Below are 21,020 nucleotides of genomic sequence, written 5' to 3'. Positions count from 1 at the left end.
ACAATTTTAACATGACCTGCCAGCTCTTATACTCAATACCCCGTCCAATACCATATGCCTTCTTGACCACTCTATCCACCTGTACAGCAACCTTCAGGGTACAATGGACCTGCACTCCCAGATCTTTCTGCTCATCATCTTTTCTCAAGGCTCTTCCATTCATTGTATAATTTGCTCTAGAATTAGACTTCCCAAAATGCATCACCTCACATTTGTCTGGATTGAACTCCATCTTCCACTTCTCCGCCCAACTCTCCAGTCTGTCTATATCCTCCTGTATTCTATGACGGTCCCCTATGCTTTCTGCTACTCCACCAATCTTTGTGTCATCTGCAAACTTGCTGATCATACCAACAGTGCCAGATCATTTATGTATATTACAAACAACAGTGGCCCCAGCACTGACCCCTGTGGAACTATCAACTTTCCCTATTTCGAGAAACTTCTTTCAACTACTACTCTGTCTCCTGTTTCTCAACCAGTTCTTTATCCACCTAGCTAGAACACCCTGCACACCATGTGACTTCACTTTCTCTATTAGTTTACCATGGGCAACCTTATCAAACACCTTACTGAAGTCCATGTATATGACATCAACAGCCCTTCCTTCATCTAACAACTTGGTTACTTCCTCAAAGAACTCTATTAAGTTGGTGCGGCATGATATCTCAGACAACATGATTTTGTGCATAATTGGTAAGCCCATTCTTTTCCAAATATAAATCGATTTTATCCATCAGTACCTTCTCCAACTTTCCCACTACTGACATCAGGCTCACTGGTCTGTAATTACCGGGAATATCCCTACTGTAATTACCGGGAATATCCCTAACGGCACACAAACCAACAGCCACGCTCAGACAACAACTCACCAGAACGAAGGACCCGATACCCAACATGAGCAAAACTAATGTAGTGTACAAAATACCATGCAAGGACTGCACAAAACACTATATAGGACAAACAGGAAGACAGCTAACAATCCGCAGACATGAACATCAACTAGCCACGAAACGACATGACCAGCTATCCTTAGTAGCCACACACGCAGACAACAAGCAACATGAATTCGACTGGGACAACACTACTATCATAGGGCAAGCCAGACAGAGAACAGCCAGGGAATTCCTAGAGGCATGGCATTCATCCACAAACTCCATCAACAAACACATCGACCTGGACCCAATATACCAACCACTACTGCGGACAGCTGAAACTGACAACCGGAAGCGGCAGGGACAGACCACTATAAACACCGGAGGAAACATCAAAGAAGCGCTTCACAGGAGGCTCCCAAGCACTGATGATGTCGCCTAGCCAGGGGACGAAACGTTTGCAACAAAAACTTCCAGCTCGGCGAACAGAACCACAACAACGAGCACCCGAGCTACAAATCTTCGCACAAACTTTGATCCCTACTACCCTCCTTATACAGGGAGACAACATGAGCAACCCTCCAGTCCTCCGGCACCTCACCTGTGTTTAAGGATGCTACAAAGATAACTGTCAGGGACCCAGTTATTTCCTCTCTTGCCTCCCTCAGCAACCTGGACAGATCCCATCTGGACCTGAGGATTTGTCCACCTTAATAACCTCTAGCCTACCCAACACATCTTTCCTACTTATGTCAACGTGATCCAAAGTAATCAAACTTCTAACTATAATCTGAGCTGTCATCATCTCCCCCTCCTCAGTGAACACTGATGCAAAGTAATCATTGAGAGTCTCACCCATTTTCTCAGGTTCGAGACACAGCCTTCCTTCCTTATCCTTTAGTGGACCAACTTTTTCTCTAGTTACCCACCTGCTTCTTATATAAGAATAAAATGCTTTGGGATTCTCCTTAATTCTGTTAGCTAAAGCTATTTCATGACCCCTTTTAGCCCACTTGATTCCTCGTTTAAGACTGGCCTTACTCTTCCGATATTCCTCCAGGGCCCGTTCTGTCATTAGCTGCCTGGACCTTATGTACGTTTCCCTTTTCCTCTTGGCTAGTTGTATGATTTCTCCTGTCATCCACGGTTCACGAATCTTGTCTTTCCTGTCCTTTGCTTTCAAGGCACATGCCTATCCTGCACGATCTTTAACCTACCTTTGAAAGCCTCCCACATAGCAAAGGTGGACTTTCCTTCAAATAGCTGTGTCTAATCCACATTTCCCAGCTCCTGCCTAATTTTGATATAATTGTCCTTGGCCCAGTTTAGTATTCTTCCCTTAGGACCACTCTCATCTTTGTCTACGAGTATTCTAAAACTTACAGAATTGTGGTCACTATTCCCCCACTGCAACTTCTACCACCTGGCCCGGCTCATTCCCGAATACCAGGTCCAATATGGTCCTTTCCCTCATTGGATTATTAACATACTGTTCTAGTAAACTCTCCTGGACGCTTCTTACAAATTCTGCCCCATCCAGACCTCTGACACTAAGTGTATCCCAGTCAATGTTGGGAAAATTAAAATCTCCCATCACCACCACCCTGTTGTATCTAATTCAGGTGATTATAGTAAATGATTAGAGGGGGAGAGAAAGGTCTTTGAAAGTGGGAGCTTGCTGGATAGCTAAAGATATAGGTGATAAAAGAAATTGAATTGGGAAGGTTATGAGTACCAGACCATAATGTAGTTAAGAATTGAGTAGAATGTAAAACACAAAGAGAACTGATAACCGGGAATCCTAAAGTCTTTTATAAAGGTTCAGCAAAATAGTAGATGAGAGGGTGGCACAATGGCTCAGTGGTTCGATTCCAGCCTCGGGCAACTGTTTGTGTGGAGTTTGCACATTGTCCCCTGTCTGCGTGGGTTTCCTCCAAGTGCTCCGGTTCCATGTCTCAATCCAAAGATGTGCAGGTTAGTGAATTGGCCATGCTAAATTGCCCATAGTGTTCAGGGATGTGTGGGTTAGGTGCATTAATCAGGGGTAAATATAGAGGAATGGGTTTGGGTGGGATACTGTTCTGAGGGTTGGTGTTGACGTATTGGGCCCAAGGCCTGATTCCACACTGTAGGGATTCTATGATTCTATGAGCGTGAGGTCAATCAATGACCTAAAAGAGATTTTATCGCACAGACAGGATACATGGTTAAGATACTGAATTAGTGGTGCTGGAAGAGCACAGCAGTTCAGGCAGCATCCAAGGAGCAGCGAAATCGACGTTTCGGGCAAATGCCCTTCATCAGGAATAAAGGCAGTGAGCCTGAAGCGTGGCGAGATAAGCTAGAGGAGGGTGGGGGTGGGGAGAAAGTAGCATAGAGTACAATGGGTAAGTGGGGGAGGGTTTGAAGGTGATAGGTCAGGGAGGAGAGGGTGGAGTGGATAGGTGGAAAAGGAGATAGGCAGATAGGACAAGTCCGGACAAGTTATGGGGACAGTGCTGAGCTAGAAGTTTGGAACCAGGGTAAGGTGGGGGAAGGGGAAATGAGTCCACATTGATGCCCTGGGGTTGAAGTGTTCCGAGGCGGAAGATGAGGCGTTCTTCCTCCAGGCGTCTGGTGGTGAGGGAGCAGCGGTGAAGGAGGCCCAGGACCTCCATGTCCTCGGCAGAGTGGGAGGGGGAGTTGAAATGTTGGGCCACGGGGCGGTGTGGTTGATTGGTGCGGGTGTCCCGGTGATGTTCCCTAAAGCGCTCTGCTAGGAAGCGCCCAGTCCCCTATAGCTGGGTCCCTCAGGTCCCTTTTATACCTTTCCTCTCTCACCTTAAACCAGTGCCCTCCAGTTTTGGACTTCCCTACCATGGCCAAAAGGCTTTAGGTATTCAAGATTTTATAAACCTCTATCAGGGCACCCCTCCACTTCCAACAGTCCAGGTAAAATAGCCCCTGTCTCTCCAGCCTCTCCCTATAGCTCAAACCCTCCAACCCTGGCAACATCCTTGTAAATCTTTCTGAACCCTTTAAAGTTTCACAATATCTTTCCTATTGCAAGGAGACCAGAGCTGAACACTGTATTCCAAAAATGGCCATACCAATGTTCTGTACAGCCAAACATGACCTCCCAACTCTTAGTTTCATGCATGACCAAAAAAGGCTCGCATACCTTCTTCTCACTACCTTAGCTACCTGTAACTCCACTTTCAAGGAGCTATGAACATGCATCCCAAGGTCTCTGTTTGGCATACTCCCCAAGACCTTCCTATTAAGTGTAGAACCCTTGCCCTGATTTGTCTTGCTAAAACACAACATCTCTTATTTATCTAAATTAAACTCCATTTGCCACTTCTTGGATCATTGGTCCATCTGATCAAGATCCCATTGTATTCCCAGATAACCTTCTTCGCTGTCCACTACACCTCCCATTTTGGTGTCATCTGCAAATTTATTAACCGTACCTCCTATATTCACATCCAAATCATTTATATAAATGACAAAAAGCAGTGGATCCAGCACCAATCCTTGCGGCTCACTGCTGGTCACAGGTTCCGTTCAAAAAAGCAACCCTCCTCCACCATCCCTTGTTTCCTATCTTCAAACCAAAGTTATATCCAACTGGCTGGCTGGCTAGCTCTCCCTGGCTTCCATGTGATCTACCTTGCTAACCAGTCTACTGTGCAGAATCTTGTTAAATGCCTTGCTAAAATCCATATAGCCAACGTCCACCAATCTGCCGCCATCAATTTTCTTTGTCATTTCTTCAAAACTTCAAGTTAGTGAGACTCGATTTCCCGTGCACAGAGCCATCTTGACGATTCTTATTCAGTCTTTGCCTTTCCAAATACATGTAAATCCTGTCCCTGAGAACCCCTCCAGCAATTTATCCACCACTTACATCAGGCTTGCTGGTCTGTAGTTCCCTGGCTTTTCCTTACCCCCTTTCTTAAGTGGAAATGTGTTGCTGGAAAAGCGCAGCAGGTCAGGCAGCATCCAGGGAACAGGAGAATCGACGTTTCGGGCATTAGCCCTTCTTCAGGAATGAGGAAAGTTGGTCCAGCAGGCTAAGATAAAAGATAGGGAGGAGGGACTTGGGGGAGGGGCGTCGGAAATGTGATAGGTGGAAAGAGGTCAAAGTGAGGGTGATAGGTCAGACTGGGGTGGGGGCGGAGAGGTCGGGAAGAAGATTGCAGGTTAGGAAGGCGGTGCTGAATTTGATGGATTTGACTGAGACAGGCTGGGGGGAGGGGAAATGAGGAAACTGGTGAAATCCGAGTTCATCCCTTGTGGTTGGAGGGTTCCTAGCCGGAAGATGAGGCGTTCTTCCTCCAACCGTCGTTTCGCTGTGGTCTGACGATGGAGGAGTCCAAAGACCTGCATATCCTTGGTGGAGTGGGAGGGGGAATTGAAATGTTGAGCTACAGGGTGGTTGGGTTGGTTGGTCCGGGTGTCCCAGAGGTGTTCTCTGAAACGCTCCGCAAGTAGGCGGCCTGTCTCCCCAATATAGAGGAGGCCACATCGGGTGCAAAGGATGCAATAGATGATATGTGTGGAGGTACAGGTGAATCTGTGGCGGATATGGAAGTTTCCTTTGGGGCCTTGGAGGGAGGTGAGGGGGGAGGTGTGGGCGCAAGTCTTGCACCTCCTGCGGTTGCAGGGGAAGGTGCCGGGAGTGGAGGTTGGGTTGGTGGGGGGGTGTGGATCTGACGAGGGAGTCACGGAGGGAGTGGTCTTTACGGAATGCTGATAGGGGAGGGGAGGGAAATATATCCTTGGTGGTGGGGTCCGTTTGGAGGTGGCGGAAATGGCGGCGGATGATGCGCTGTACATGGAGGTTAGTGGGGTGGTAGGTGAGGACCAGTGGGGTTCTGTCCTGGTGGCGGTTGGAGGGGCAGGGTTCAAGGGCAGAGGATCGGGAAGTGGAAGAGATGCGGTGGAGGGCATCGTCGACCACGTCGAGGGGGAAATTGTGGTCCTTGAAGAAGGAGGCCATCTGGGATGTGCGTTTTTGGAACTGGTCCTCCTGGGAGCAGATGCGGCGGAGTCGAAGGAATTGGGAGAATGGGATGGCGTTTTCCCCTCCCCTATCAGCAATATTTCCCTCCCCTCCCCTATCAGCAATATTTCCCTCCCCTCCCCTATCAGCAATATTTCCCTCCCCTCCCCTATCAGCATTCCGTAAAGACCACTCCCTCCGTGACTCCCTCGTCAGATCCACACCCCCCACCAACCCCACCTCCACTCCCGGCACCTTCCCCTGCAACCGCAGGAGGTGCAAGACTTGCGCCCTCACCTCCCTCCAAGGCCCCAAAGGAAACTTCCATATCCGCCACAGATTCACCTGTACCTCCACACATATCATCTATTGCATCCTTTGCACCCGATGTGGCCTCCTCTATATTGGGGAGACGGGCCGCCTGCTTGCGAAGCGTTTCAGGGAACACCTCTGGGACACCCGGACCAACCAACCCAACCACCCTGTAGCTCAACATTTCAATTCCCCCTCCCACTCCACCAAGGATATGCAGGTCTTTGGATTCCTCCATCGTCAGACCACAGCGAAACGACGGTTGGAGGAAGAACGCCTCATCTTCCGGCTAGGAACCCTCCAACCACAAGGGATGAACTCGGATTTCACCAGTTTCCTCATTTCCCCTCCCCCCAGCCTGTCTCAGTCAAATCCATCAAATTCAGCACCGCCTTCCTAACCTGCAATCTTCTTCCCGACCTCTCCGCCCCCACCCCAGTCTGACCTATCACCCTCACTTTGACCTCTTTCCACCTATCACATTTCCGACGCCCCTCCCCCAAGTCCCTCCTCCCTATCTTTTATCTTAGCCTGCTGGACCAACTTTCCTCATTCCTGAAGAAGGGCTAATGCCCGAAACGTCGATTCTCCTGTTCCCTAGATGCTGCCTGACCTGCTGCGCTTTTCCAGCAACACATTTCCATCTCTGATCTCCAGCATCTGCAGACCTCACTTTCCCCTTTCTTAAGTAACAGCCCACATTAGCCAACCTCCAGTCTTTCGGCACCTCTCCCATCGCTATCAGTGATACAAATATCTCAGCAAGGGACTCAGCAACCACTTCCCTCACTTCCCACAAAGTTCTAGGGGACACCTGATCAGCGCTCAGGGACCTGTGTTGAACCACTGGAGAAGGGAAAGATATTAAATGACTATTTCTGGTCAGTTTTTACTGTGTAGGAAGGAATTGAGGCTGGAGACCTCGGGGAATTAAATTTTAAGGTTTTAAAAACAGTTCACATTGCAGAAAAGGAAGTTCTGGAGGTCTTAGAACATGTAACAGTGGATACATTTTTAGGACCTGATCTGGCACATCCCAGGATGTTGTCAGAAATTAGGGAAGAAATTGTGGGGACCCATGAAGAAATACTTGCATCATCTATAAATGTGGGTGAGATGCCAGATGACTGGAGCATCGCTAATGTTGTGCCTTTGTTTAAAAAGGGATGTAAGGAGAAGCCTGGGGACTATAGACCTGTGAGCCTGACTTCATTGGTGGGTAAGTTGTTGGAGGTGATTCTGAAAGATAGGATTTGTATGCATTTGGAGAAGTAAGGAATGCTTAGGGATAGTCAGCATGGTTTTGTGCGAGGGAAATTGAATCTCTCAAACTTGGAGTTTTTTGAGGAAATAACCAAGAAAATTTCTGAGGACAGAACGGTAGACATTGTTTACTTGGACTTTAGTAAAGCCTTTGACAAGGTTCCACATAGTAGACTAATTGGTAAAGTTAGATCACACATGATTCAGGGTGAGCTTGCCAATTGAATTAAGAATTGGCTTAACATCAGGTGATAGAGGATGGTGGTGGTTTTTGGACTAGAGGCCGATGACCAGCAGTGTTCCACAGAGATCGGTCCTGAGTCTGCTTTTATTTGTGGTTCATCTAAATGATTTAGATGAGAATATAGAAGGCATGGTTAGTAATTTTGCAGATGACTCGAACATTGGCGGTATAGCGGGCAGTGACAAAGGTTGTCTAAGATTACAAAGGGATCTTGATCAGTTGGGCTGAAGAGTTTAATTTGGATTAAAATGAGATATTGAATTTGGCAAAATAAACGAGCACAGCTTATAACAATTAAAGGTAGGGTCTTAGGTGGTGTTGTAGAATAGAGAGACCTAGGGGTAGGTGGTGTTGTAGAATAGAGAGACCTAGGGGTAGGTGGTGTTGTCGAATAGAGAGATCTAGGGGTAGGTGGTGTTGTAGAATAGAGAGACCTAGGGGTTCTGGTACATGATTCTTTAAAGTTTGCATCACGTGGACAGGATGGTTAAGGTGTTTAGCAGCTGAAAATGTGTTGCTGGAAAAGCGCAGCAGGTCAGGCAGCATCCAGGGAACAGGAGAAGCGACGTTTCGGGCATAAGACCTTCTTCAGGAAAGAGCTTATGCCCGAAACGTCGATTCTCCTGTTCCCTGGATGCTGCCTGACCTGCTGCGCTTTTCCAGCAACACATTTTCAGCTCTGATCTCCAGCATCTGCAGACCTCACTTTCTCCTCTAAGGTGTTTAGCACACTTGCCTTCATTGCTCAGATCTTTGAGTATAGGATTTGGGAATCAAAAAGTATGGCGCTGGAAAAGCACAGCTGATCAGGCAACATCCGAGGAGCAGGAGTGTCAACGTTCGAGCATAAGCTCTTCATCAGGAATGTGCCCCGTCCATTTATCTCTCAGCCACGTCTCCCCATGATATATAAGAGTGCAGTCAAAAAGTGTGGCGCTGGAAAAGCACAGCAGGTCAGGCAGCATCTGAGCCCGAAACGTCAACTCTCCTGCTCCTCAGATGCAGCCTGACCTGCTGTGTTTTTCCAGCGCCACACTTTTTGACTTTGATCTGTAGTCCTCACTTTCTCTTTATCAGTATAAGAATGCAGATATTTTGAAAATTGGTCAGAAAGCAACTGCTACAGAGGGACAAACTCCTGGACAACTAATTGCCCATCTAACATCTTGCTGTCAAAGAAATTAGAACACACTCATTATCAAAGGTACCTTTTCATGTGAAACATACTCACAGTAAAAAGAAAGGCGGCGACCCAGGGCAATCAGCAGCAGGAAAATTGAAGACAGTGGAAAAGACAAAAGGCTGTGATTTTGAGATTAAGCTAACATAATTTTAATGTGTCTTATTGGAAAGGCATATTGTTGGAGGCAGATGGTAAGTAGTTAAGAGAAAAGGGAGCTTAGATTTGTGAATAGTTTTTGTTTAATGTTCACTTTTAAAGTTAGAAAAGAAATTGTCATTTTCTTTAAATAGTGGAACTTGGGAGTTCTCTCTCACTCATATTTTGACAGATTGAGGCGAGGTGAGCTTTTCTGAATGTTTGGTTTAATTAACAAAAAAGGTGCGTCTCCATATCGTAACAACATAAGTAAGAAATGTTTGGAGGGATATGGGTCAAATGCAGGCAGGTGGGCCTAGTTTAGTTTGGCGTTATGGTCGTCTCAGACTGGTTGGACTGAAGAGTCTGTTTCCCTGCTGTAGGACTCTCTGACTTCATGAATAATTTCAAGATTTGCAGGTGACACAAAACTTTAAACATAGTGATTCCTGGTCTATGTCAGGAAGACGTGGATATGGATTAGTGAAATGTCACAGAAACAATTTAATATAGCAAAGTGTGAAGTGTTGAGTTTTGAGAGAGAGAGAGAGAAAATGAGAAGATGCAATATAAATGAAATGCTGAATTTGGAAAGGGTTTGCAGGAACTGAAATATCTGAGGGTTCAGAACAATGTTTCCCTTAATTTCCCTTTGCTGTACCGAGCCAATAATCGTATTATGCGATCAATTTAAGTTTACTGTGTGCCTGCATTTGAAAAAGATTATTAGTATACGTCCTATTTGACCCCTGAAACTTGCCAGTTGTCATGCCACGCAATGTAAAGATGACATTTATTCACATTCAAATCTTGCCAGTTGACAAAGCAAGTTGACAAATGTGTTCTTTGAAAATAAAAAGCATCTTGCTTAAGACAAATATGTAACGAAATGCAAGAAAATTATGCTAAACCTCTTATAAACCACTCAAACGTTGTGGATAGTTTTGGTCGTCCTTCAAGAAGGATGCCTTTCTGTGGAGGTGGCAACCAAGTTGAAGTTGTCCAATTTTGCAGAAAAACAAGTAAAACTGGGATTATTTTCCTTGGTAGAAAAGGATAAAGAAAAATTAATGGTCTAAAATGTTGGGATTTAATTTAGCTGGAAGTCTGTAACCAGAGGGAACAGACTTAAAAATAGTAAACAAAAAAAAATTTAAGGACAGAGATAAAAAAAAATCATTTTAGACAATAAGTTCCAATAATCTTTACTGTTCCATCTTAAAACTTAATGGAGATAGATTCAGTAATTTTCAAAAACCGGTTGGATAAACATTTGGAGACAAAAGCTATGGGTAAAGCTCAGAATATGGAAGAATTAGATACCTGGATGGGTACCTTCTGTGCTGCGTTTTTATGTAATGTTATTTAGTATCATTATAAATTTAACTATAGTTTAACCCTCTGCCACACATCGAAATGTGGATATTTCAATTAGTGAGGTAAGAGGTGATGATCGTTGTACTCTTTTGTTTTCCAGATGAAAGCAGTAGCAGGGATGAAGATGTCTTACCAGCTTCAACAGTCCATCCAGTCTGAGATAAGGGAGTTAATCCGTGGCTTTAGGCAGGAGGAGAACGTGACTGCTTTGTGTTCACACCTCTACAGCATGATCCGAGGAAACCGACAACATCGACGTGCATTCCTCATTGCCTTACTCAACCTGTTTGATGACAGTGCGGTGAGTCAGTATGTCTGGGGTTCCTGGCAGATGGCACTCTACCTCATTTTCAGTAGGGTGGCTATTGTTAACCAGTATAACGTGGCGCCAGCATCAGTCTGCTACTTTGTATCTTAATCCTTTAGAATTGGACTATTCCAAGGAAGTACACTCTGCAGAAATTGATGAAAAGAAATTAGGAACCTATACCACCAAAGTAAAAAGGGATACAAACATTGAGATATTCTAATTGGAATTGAATAGCATGATGATAGCAAGTGAGGATAATATAGATATGAAATTGAAGGGAATGAGCAGACGTGAAAGATGGACATGAATGTAAAACTTAAAGTAGGAGAGAGGAGCTGGGCTTAGTCTGTGTCCAGCTATGTGCTCTTGATTGGTGGAGAGTTATATAAAGGATGCTGTGTAGCGATCTCGTCTGGGGCCTCAGCTTCTCATCATAAACGGTGACTTTACTATTGCAAAGAATAGTAAAGCCTCTTAGACATCCATGGTATGAGTTCCCTGAGTCTCCTACCTCATTCTTGCCCTCCCTATCTGCCCTCTGCTATCAACTCCTTCAGAAAACAGCATAATGAATCCAAAGCTAAGCCAGGGAGAAGGCAATTCTGGATCTGGTGTTGTGCAATGACCCGGATTTGATCAGGGACCTCGAAGTAAAGGAGCCATTAGGAAATAGTGACCATTGATATAATAAGTTTTAATCTGCAGTTAGAGAGGGAGAAAGGAGAATCGGAAGTGTCAGAATTGCAGTTGAAAAAAGGGAACTATGGAGCTCTGAAGGAGGAGCTGGCCAAAGTTTAGTGGTTCAAAACCCTAGCAGGGACAAGAATGGCAGGTATTTTTCGGTTAGATTAGATTCCCTTACAGATTCCCCTAATATTTCTCGATATTTTGCAGAAGGTACAGGATCAGTTCATTCCAAAGAGGAAGAAAGATCCTAAGGGGAGGCAGGAGCGGTTGTGGCTGACGAGGGAAGTTAAGGACTATATAAAGATAAAAGAGAAGTATGACATAGCAAAGATTAGCAGGAGGCCAGAGGACTGGGAAACTTTTAAAGAGCAGCAGAGAATAACTAAAAAGGCAATACACAGAGAAAAAAATGAGGTACGAAGGCAAACTGGTCAAAAATATAAAGGAGGATAGCAAAAGCTTTTTTTAGGTATGTGAAAAGAAAAAATTGGTTAAGACTAAAATTGGGCCCTTGAAGACAGAGACTGGTGAATTTATTTTGGGGATCAAGGAAATGGCATAAGAGTTGAATAGGTACTTTGAATCTGTCTTCACTGGGGAAGACACAAGCAATCTCCCAGATATAATAGTGGCTGATCCTAGGGTAATGGATGAACTGAAGGGAATTTATATTAGGCAGGAAATGGTGTTGGATAGATTACTAGGTCTGAAGGCTGATAAGTCCCCAGGACCTGATGGTCTGCATCCCAAGGGATTTAAGGAGGTGGCTCCAGAAATTTTCCAATGTTCTATAGATTCAGGATCAGTTCCTGCAGATTGGAGGGTAGCTAATGTTGTCCCACTTTTCAAGAAAGGAGGGAGAGAGAAAACAGGAAATTATAGACCAGTTAGCCTAACGTCCGTGGTGAGAAAGATGCTAGAGTCAATTATAAAAGATGAAATTAGACTCATTTAGATAACAGTAACAGGATAGATCAGAGTCAGCATGGATTTACGAAGGGGAAATCCTGCTTGACTAACCTTCTGGAATTTTTTTGAGCATGTAACTATGAAGATGGACAAGGGAGAGCCAGTGAATGTAGTGTACCTGGACCTTCAGAAAGTCTTTGAAGCCCCACACAGGAAATTAGTGAGCAAAATTAGGGCACCTGGTATTGGGGACAACATACTGACTGAGATTGAAAATTGGCTGGCTGACAGGAAACAAAGAGCAAAGTGACGGGTCCCTTTCGGGATGGCTGGCGGTGACCAGTGGGGTACCACAAGATTCGGTGCTGGGGCCACAGCTGTTTACAATATACATCAATGATATTGATGAAGGTATTAAAAGTAACATTAGCAAATTTGCTGATGACACAAAGCTGGGTGGCAGGGTGAAATGTGAGGAGGATGTTAGGAGATTACAGGGTGACCTGGATAGGCTAGGTGAGTGGATGGATGCAGGCAGATGCAGTTTAATGTGGATAAATGTGTTGTTATCCACTTTGGTGGCAAGAACAGGAAGGCAGATTACTATCTAAATAGACTCAAGTTAGGTAAAGAAAGAGTACAACGAGAACTAGGTGTTCTTGTATACCAATCAATGAAAGCAAGCAGGCAGTGGAGAAAGCTAATGGCATGCTGGCCTTCATAGCAAGACGAATTAAGTATAGGAACAAATACCGCACCTGGAATATTGTGTGCAGTTTTGGTCTCCAAATTTGCGGAAGGACATTCTGACTATTGAGGGGATGTAGCGTAGGATCACGAGGTCAATTCCAAGAATGGCGGGACTATCATATGTTGAAAGATTGGAGCGACTGGGCTTGTATACACTTGAGTTTAGAAGGATGAGAGGGGATCTGATTGAGACGTATAAGATTATTAAAGGGTTGGACATTCTGGAGGCAGGAAGCATGTTTCCGCAGATGCGTGAGTTCAGAACCAGAGGACACAGTTTAAATATAAGGGGTAGGCCATTTAGGACAGAGTTGAGAAACTTCTTCACCTAGAGAGTGGTGGATATATGGAATGCTCTTCCCCAGAAGGCAGTGGAGGCCAAGTCTCTGGATACTTTCAAGAAAGAGATGGATAGAGCTCTTCAAGATAGTGAAATCAAGGGTTATAGGGATAAGGCAGGAACAGGATACTGATTGAGGATGATCAGCCAATCATAATGAATGATGGTGCTGGCTCGAAGGGCCGAATGGCCTACTCCTGCACCTATTGACCATTGTTTTCCTTTGCCGTCTGCTGGAGGAATAGATGTCGGACTTGGGAGTCAGTGACCTCGTCACTTTTTCCATTGTACTAACCTATTCGCTGCGTCAGGGCCATGCTATGTTGACAGAATGTGGAATACCATTTAGCCATTGTGCATCTATTTCTTTATCAGATACTTCATTGTAATATTACAAATGCTAGAATAGGGAATAGTGGATAGGAGATGGAATTTGAACCTGTTCAAAACTTGTTTTACTTCTCCATAGAAAACCGAGGTGAACCTACTTCTTTACATAGCAGACAACTTGGCCTGCTTCCCTTTCCAGACACAAGAAGAACCTCTGTTTATTATGCATCACATTGACATCACACTTTCAGTTTCTGGAAGTAATCTGCTGCAGTCGTTCAGGGAGGTAAGTGACATCAGAATCTGTATGAACAAATCAAAACTAAAATGGAATAATATCAAAGTTGGATGAATATAATTAGTAGACGTAATCTCTATCAGGACACTTAATGCCCTTCAGAGGGGCTATTTGATTAGACAACACACTGCCTCACACTTATGTCACTCTTTTCATTGGCTGATAGATTGACAGTATCATGCATGGTGTATCTATTGTGCATTTAGTGATTCTGCCTAACATGCTTAAGTATATCTGGTTATCTCAGTTGGCTGGATGGTTGAGTTGCAATGCAGAGTGTTTGGTTCCCATACCAGCTTCTGTCTTCCTCAGTGGCGTAATGACCTTCAGGTTAAATCATCACCAATCGTCTCTCTCGCTTGTGTCCTCTTTCTCTCACTCACACCCTTATCTCTCTCACTCTCTAATGAGAGAACAGCTCTAGGGTCCTCTGGGACTATGGTGACTTTTTCTTCTAATATATTAGGTGTTATCAATATATCAATCTCTGTTTAAATTCAATAATTTAAGAGTTTCATTTGTCATGTGGAAGAAAGGGTGTATTCTTACCTCGCGTCTGAAGGATCTGGCTTTAATTTTTAGACTGTGCCTCTAATACCTCACATTTCTCTGAAGACAGCGAGAAATAGGAACAGCAGTAGGCTGTTCAAGCTGCTCTAGCCTGCTGCGCCATTTAATATGATTATGGCTGATCCATCATTCCTCACATCCACCTTCCTGCTTTTCCCAAAACCCTTGATTTTCATACTGATCAAGAATCTATGTCAGCCTCAAATGTATATAATGACTGTGCTCCACCTCAGCTGAGGAGTATTGCTGAGCAAAGAGACTTTGGAATGCAGATTCATAGTTCCTTGAAAGTGGGTAAGTTAGGATAGTGAAGAAGGCACTTGGATTGCTTGCCTTTATTGGTCAGTACCTTGAGTGTAGGAGTTGGAAGGTCATGTTGCAGCTGTACAGAACATTGGTTAGACCACTTTTAGGATAGCGCATGCAATTCTGGTCTCCCTGGAAGTCAACCACTTCCATATAAAGAACAACAGTAGCAAGTAAATTCTTTATTTGGAAATATGTTGTCATTCCTTCACTGTCATAGGGTCAAAATCTTGGAATTCGCTCCTTAACAGCATTGCGGGTCTACCTATAGAATGTGGACTATACTGTTCAAGAAGGCAGCTCACCATCACCTTCTCAAATGTAACTAGGGATGGGCATTATTCCTGATGAAGGGCTTTTGCCCGAAACGTCGATTTTGCTGCTCCTCGGATGCTGCCTGAACTGTTGTGCTCTTCCAGCACCACTAATCCAATATTTGTTAACCAGTCCTGCTCTTTCTGTTTTAATGCTTTGCCCCTTATCTGATGGTCACCTATTAACCACTCTCCCCATTAGAGTTCCATTCTTGATGTAAATATACTCTATCAACTTGCATGTACATCAACTTGCAATGGTTCATTATCCATTTGGTCAGTAAATTTCTCTTCATTTCCGCCCTAAATAGCCAAGCTTTTATTCTGATACTGTTGTCTTGAATTCTCAACTCCTCAGCCTGAGGGTCTTCTTCCAAGTAGCATGTGCATCAAAGTGTGTCTATTTCGTATTCCTAGATTGTGTGCAATGAGTTGTAAAAGGCTATGTTGCTTGGAAATGAATTATACTGTTGCAATGATACTGTTTCTAATGTGTTGTATAAACGGTTGAGATCCATTTTTAAAAGAGAGACAAAGCAGATAAGTTGTTAAACTAAATATTTGTTGTTTGCAGTCTCTGTTGAAAGACACACAGCCGAAGGAAAGGAAATCCTCAAGTTCTGGGGACAGTGACAGTGAGGATGAGATGCAGCGGCCCCGCAGGTGTAAGAAACGTATCAACTCTGATTCAAGTGATGATGAGGACGATGATCTGGAAGATGTGCTCGCTCGATTGCCTGCAGACTCGACTCCTCTTGTGGAGTTTGTGAATGCTTCTCAGGGAATCCTATTGCTGTTGGTCCTGAAACAACACCTGAAGAACTTGTATGGCTTCTCAGACAGGTAGGAAAGAGAACTTTTCACTACTTAATTGGACAAAACAACATCTGTGAGGAGAAAAACAGTTTGACCATTCAGAGCTTTAAAGTTGAACATTGCACAGTTCTCAAAGATGAAATCCTTCGTCAATATTTCTGTGTTGGTTCACTCAGCCTACTCTCAATTTTTGCTGTTTATTTTTATCAGGAAGAATTCATTATTCGTTTTTTCAAACATGTAACACTGATTCTATTGATTGCATCATTCCATATAACATCCACAAGGAACAATCCCATAAGGGTGTTCAACACTGTTCCTCATAGACTGGTTGCTAAGGTTAGATCACATGGAATGCAGGGAGAATTGGCATTTGGATACACTTGAAGGTGGTGGCGGAAGGTTGCTTTTCAGACTGGAGGCCTATGACCAGTGGTGTGCCACAAATATCTGTGCTGGGTCCACTGCTTTTCGTCATTTATGTAAATGATTTGGATGTGAATACAGCAGGTTTGATTAGTAAGTTTGAAGATGATGCCAAAATTGGTGGTGTAGTGGACTGCGAGGGAGGTTACCTCAGTACAGTGGGATCTTGATCAGATGGACCAATGATCTAAGGAGTGGTAGATGAAGTTTAATTTAGATCAACGTAAGGTGTTGCATTTTGGAAAGGCAGATCAGGGCAGGACTTGTACACTTAATGGTAATGTACTGGGGAGTGTTGCTGAACAAAGAGACCTTGGAAAGCAGGTTCATAGTTCCTTGAAAGTAGAGTCACAGGTCAATAAGATAGTGAAGGAGGAATTTGATATGCCTTCCTTTATTGATCTGTGCATTGAGTATAAGAGTTGGGAGGTCATGTTGTGGCTGTACAAGACATTGGTTTGGCCATTTTTGGAATACTGTATTCAATTCTGGTCACCCTGCTATAGGAAGACTGTTGTGAAACTTAAAAACATTCAGAGAAGATTTACATAGATGTTACCAGGATTGGAGAGTTTGAACTATAGGAAAGGCTGAATAGACTGGGACATTTTCCCTGAAGCATCGGAGGCTGAGGGGTGACCTCATAGAGATTTATAAAATCATGAGGGGCATGGATAGGGTAAATAGGCAAGATCTTTTCCCCAGGGTGGGTAGAACTAAAGGGCATGAGTTTAAGGTGAGAGGAGAAAAATTTACAAGGGATGACTGGCAACTTTTTCACGTAGCGGGTGATGTAAGTATGGAATAAGCTGCCAAAGGAAGTGGTGGAGGCTGGGTACCATTACAGCATTTCAAAGGCATCTGGATGGGTATATGAATAAGAAGGGTTTAGAGGGATATGGGCCAAATGGTGGCAAATGAGACTAGATTAATTTAGGATATCTGGTTGGCATGGATGAGTTGGACCAAAGGGTGTGTTTCTGTGCTGTACATCTCTATGGCCATGCTCCAATAGAAGCAAGGAGTTTTGTGAAAGTCCTGTGTTTATATTAGCAGGAGGAAGCTCGTCTGAACTTTACTGGCTAATATTTACTTCCATTGTGTTTTATCACCCAACTGGTTCTTCCATTCCAGATCAATCCATTTGAGGTCCTTCTAATAAATTCATAGATATATCTACATTTACTGTTATCCACAAATGCCAATCCTCCCTGCATTCCATGAGATCTAACCTTAGCAACCAGTCTATCATGAGGCAAGATGGTTCAGATAAGGCGATGGAGAGTTAGAGGTCAGGTGGGAAGCATTTAAAGAGAGTTAAGAAGAGCAAAGAGAGGACATGAGCAGTCTTTAGCAAATAGAATAATTGGGCGGCACGGTGGCACAGTGGTTAGCACTGCTGCCTCGCAGCGCCAGAGACCCGGGTTCAATTCCCGACTCAGGCGACTGACTGTGTGGAGTTTGCACGTTCTCCCCGTGTCTGCGTGGGTTTCCTCCGGGGGCTCCGGTTTCCTCCCACAGTCCAAAGATGTGCAAGTCAGGTGAATTGGCTATGCTAAATTGCCCGTAGTGTTAGGTAAAAGGGGTAAATGTAGGGGTATGGGTGGGTTACGCTTCGGCGGGTCGGTGTGGACTTGTTGGGCCGAAGGGCCTGTTTCCACACTGTAAGTAATCTAATCTAATCTAATCTAATCTAAATAAAGGAGAACCCTAAAGCTTTCTGTAGGTATGTGAGGAATAAAACGATGATTAAGGTAGGAATAGGGCCAGTCAAAGACAGAAGTGGGAAATTGTGTGTGGACCCTGTGGAGGTCAGAGAAGTGCTAAACGAACATTTCTCATCGGTTTTCACTCAGGAAAAGGAGAATATTGTAGGGGAGAAGATTGAGGTACGAGATATTAGACTAGAAAGGATCAAGGTTAGTTACGAACAGGTGTTAACAATTCTAGAAGGAGTGAAAGTAGACAAGTCCCCTGGGCCGGATGGGATTTATCCGAGGATTCTCTGGGAAGCTGGGGAAGAGATAGCAGAGCCTTTGGCTTTGATATTTGAGTCGTCATTGTCTGCAGGTTTAGTACCAGAGGACTGGAGGATTGCAAATGTTGTGCCCTTGTTCAAGAAGGGCAGCGGAGATGGCCCATGTAATTATAGACCAGTGAGCCTTATTTCTGTTGTAGGAAAGGTTTTAGAAAGGATTATGAGAGATAAGATTTATAATCATCTAGCAAGCAACAATTTGATTTCAGATAGTCAACATGGTTTTGTCAAGGGTAGGTCGTGCCTCACAAACCTCATTGAGCTTTTTGAGAAGGTGACCAAGCATGTAGATGAGGGTAGGGCAGTTGACGTGGTGTACATGGACTTCAGTAAAGCCTTTGATAAGGTTCCACATGGTAGGCTGTTGGAGAAAATGCAGATGCATGGAATTGAGGGTGATTTAGCAGTTTGGATTAGAAACTGGCTTTCTGGACGAAGGCAGCGAGTGATGGTTGATGGAAAATATTCAGCCTGGAGTCTGGTTACTAGTGGTGTTCCACAAGGATCTCTTTTGGGACCACTGCTGTTTGTCATGTTCATATATGACTTAGAAACAGGCAGAGGTGGATGGGTTAGTAAATTTGCAGACGATACTAAAGTTGGTGGAGTAGTGGACAGTGTGGAAGAATGTTACAGGTTGCAGGGGGACTTATATAAACTGCAGAATTGGGCTGAGGTGGCAAATGGAGTTCAGTGCAGCTAAATGTGAGGTGATGCACTTTGGGAAGAATAACAGGAAGGCAGAGTACTGGGTCAACGGAAAGATTCTTGGTAGTGTGGATGTGCAGAGGGATCTTGGAGTCCATGTCCATAGATCCCTGAAAGTTGCCACCCAGGTGGATAGTGCTGTGAAGAAGGCATACGGTGTGTTAGGTTTCATTTGTAGAGGGATTGAGTTCCGGAGCCGCAATATCATGCTGCAACTATACACAATGCTGGTGCGGCTACACTTGGAATATTGTGTACAGTTCTGGTCCTCATATTTCGGGACGGTTGTAGAAGCATTGGAAAAGGTGCAGAGAAGATTGACCAGGATGTTGCCTGGTCTGGAGTGAAGGTCTAATGAGGAAAGGCTGAGAGACTTGGGTCTGTTCTCATTGGAGAGAAGAAGGCTAAGGGGGGATTTGATAGAGACCTATAAGATGATCAGAGGATGAGATAGGGTAGACCGTGAAAGTCTTTTTCCTAGGATGATGCTGTCAGCTTGTACGAGGGGGCATAACTACAAATTGAGGGCTGATAGATTTAAGGAGAAAGTGAGGACTGCAGATGCTGGAGATCAGAGCTGAAAATGTGTTGCTGGAAAAGCGCAGCAGGTCAGGCAGCATCCAAGGAACAGGAGAATCGACGTTTCGGGCTTAAGCCCTTCTTCAGGATTCCTGAAGAAGGGTTTATGCCCGAAACATCGATTCTCCTGTTCCTTGGATGCTGCCTGACCTGCTGCGCTTTTCCAGCAATACATTTTCAGCTCTGATAGATTTAAGGCAGGTTCTTTATGCAGAGAGTGATAAGGGCGTGGAATGCCCTACCTGCTAACGTAGTCAACTCAGCCACATTCGGGAGATTTAAACAATCCTTAGATAAGCACATGAATGATGATGGAATAGTGTAGGGGGACAAGCTGAGAATAGTTCACAGGTCGGCGCAATATCGTGGGCCGAAGGGCCTGTTCTGCACTGTATTGTTCTATGTTCTATGTATGATCTGTCCCTCCTGCACATAACTACCACCACCGTGTCCCCTTGCTAAGCAAGTGTTGCATCATATCTTGGGCCAAAATTTTCCCAACTATTTGGCAGAATTTCTGTCATTTTGAATCTGGCTGAATAAAATATCTCCGCCCCTATCCAAAGCCTTACTGTAGAGATTTAGAAACACAGAAATCAGGAGCAAGAGTAAACCACTTGGTCTTTTGAGACTGGTACACCATTCCATGTGATCATGGTTGACCCTCAACCTCATGGCTATATTCCCATTTTCTCTCCATACTTTTTCATGCCATTAATATCTAGATTTATTTCATACACTGGAATCTGAGGCTTTCCACCTATAATCTGGATGGTGGCCAATATCTGGAGGGATAAGCAAGGTAGAATAATAGTGATCGCAATTACAGTTATAGCTAGTTTGTCAAGACTGGTTGGAGTGTTGCAACGTTTGAGAGCAGTGATATAATGCTGGGTGTCAGAAAGTCTTCAATATTCTGGTAATTCACTGCTTACAGATGCTCATTGTGGACAGCAAGTTAAGATAACGATGATCTCTCCACCATGAAATTAAAAATAGTGACATTTGCTGATGATTGCACAATATTCATCACTTCTGCCAATCTCTTTTCATAAGACAACCTGATTTCTGGAATCACTTTAATGAACCTCCTCCAAACTACTTCCAATGCAATGGCATCCCTCCCCAAGTAAGGGAACCAAAATTGCACACAACACTCCAGGTTCAGTCTCACTAATGCTTTGTACAGTTGCAACAATACTTTCCTACTTCTATACGTTACTCCTTTAGCATTAAATGCCAAAATTCTATTCTGTCTTCCTT

The 21,020-nt window shown here is 44.2% G+C and overlaps 1 protein-coding gene across 4 annotated transcripts in view; it reads left to right on the top strand.

The window, feature by feature from the left end:
- LOC122556264 (nipped-B-like protein) overlaps nucleotides 1-21,020 on the top strand; it is a 547,720-nt gene that overhangs the window by 499,057 nt on the left and 27,643 nt on the right. For all 4 annotated transcript variants that reach the window (XM_043702901.2, XM_043702895.2, XM_043702914.2 and 1 more), the window contains 3 exons: nucleotides 10,477-10,677; nucleotides 13,842-13,988; nucleotides 15,765-16,033. In XM_043702901.2, the coding sequence (XP_043558836.2) occupies nucleotides 10,477-10,677; nucleotides 13,842-13,988; nucleotides 15,765-16,033 (617 nt within the window). The remainder of the gene's footprint in view (nucleotides 1-10,476; nucleotides 10,678-13,841; nucleotides 13,989-15,764; nucleotides 16,034-21,020) is intronic.

This window comes from Chiloscyllium plagiosum, unplaced genomic scaffold, assembly GCF_037043375.1.
Source record: "Chiloscyllium plagiosum isolate Xiang-an unplaced genomic scaffold, Cpla_swu_hap1 HiC_scaffold_2, whole genome shotgun sequence".
NCBI classification, from domain to species: domain Eukaryota; kingdom Metazoa; phylum Chordata; class Chondrichthyes; order Orectolobiformes; family Hemiscylliidae; genus Chiloscyllium; species Chiloscyllium plagiosum.
The sequence above is the reverse complement of the archived record's forward strand: the minus strand, read 5'-3'. Positions and strand labels throughout refer to the sequence as shown.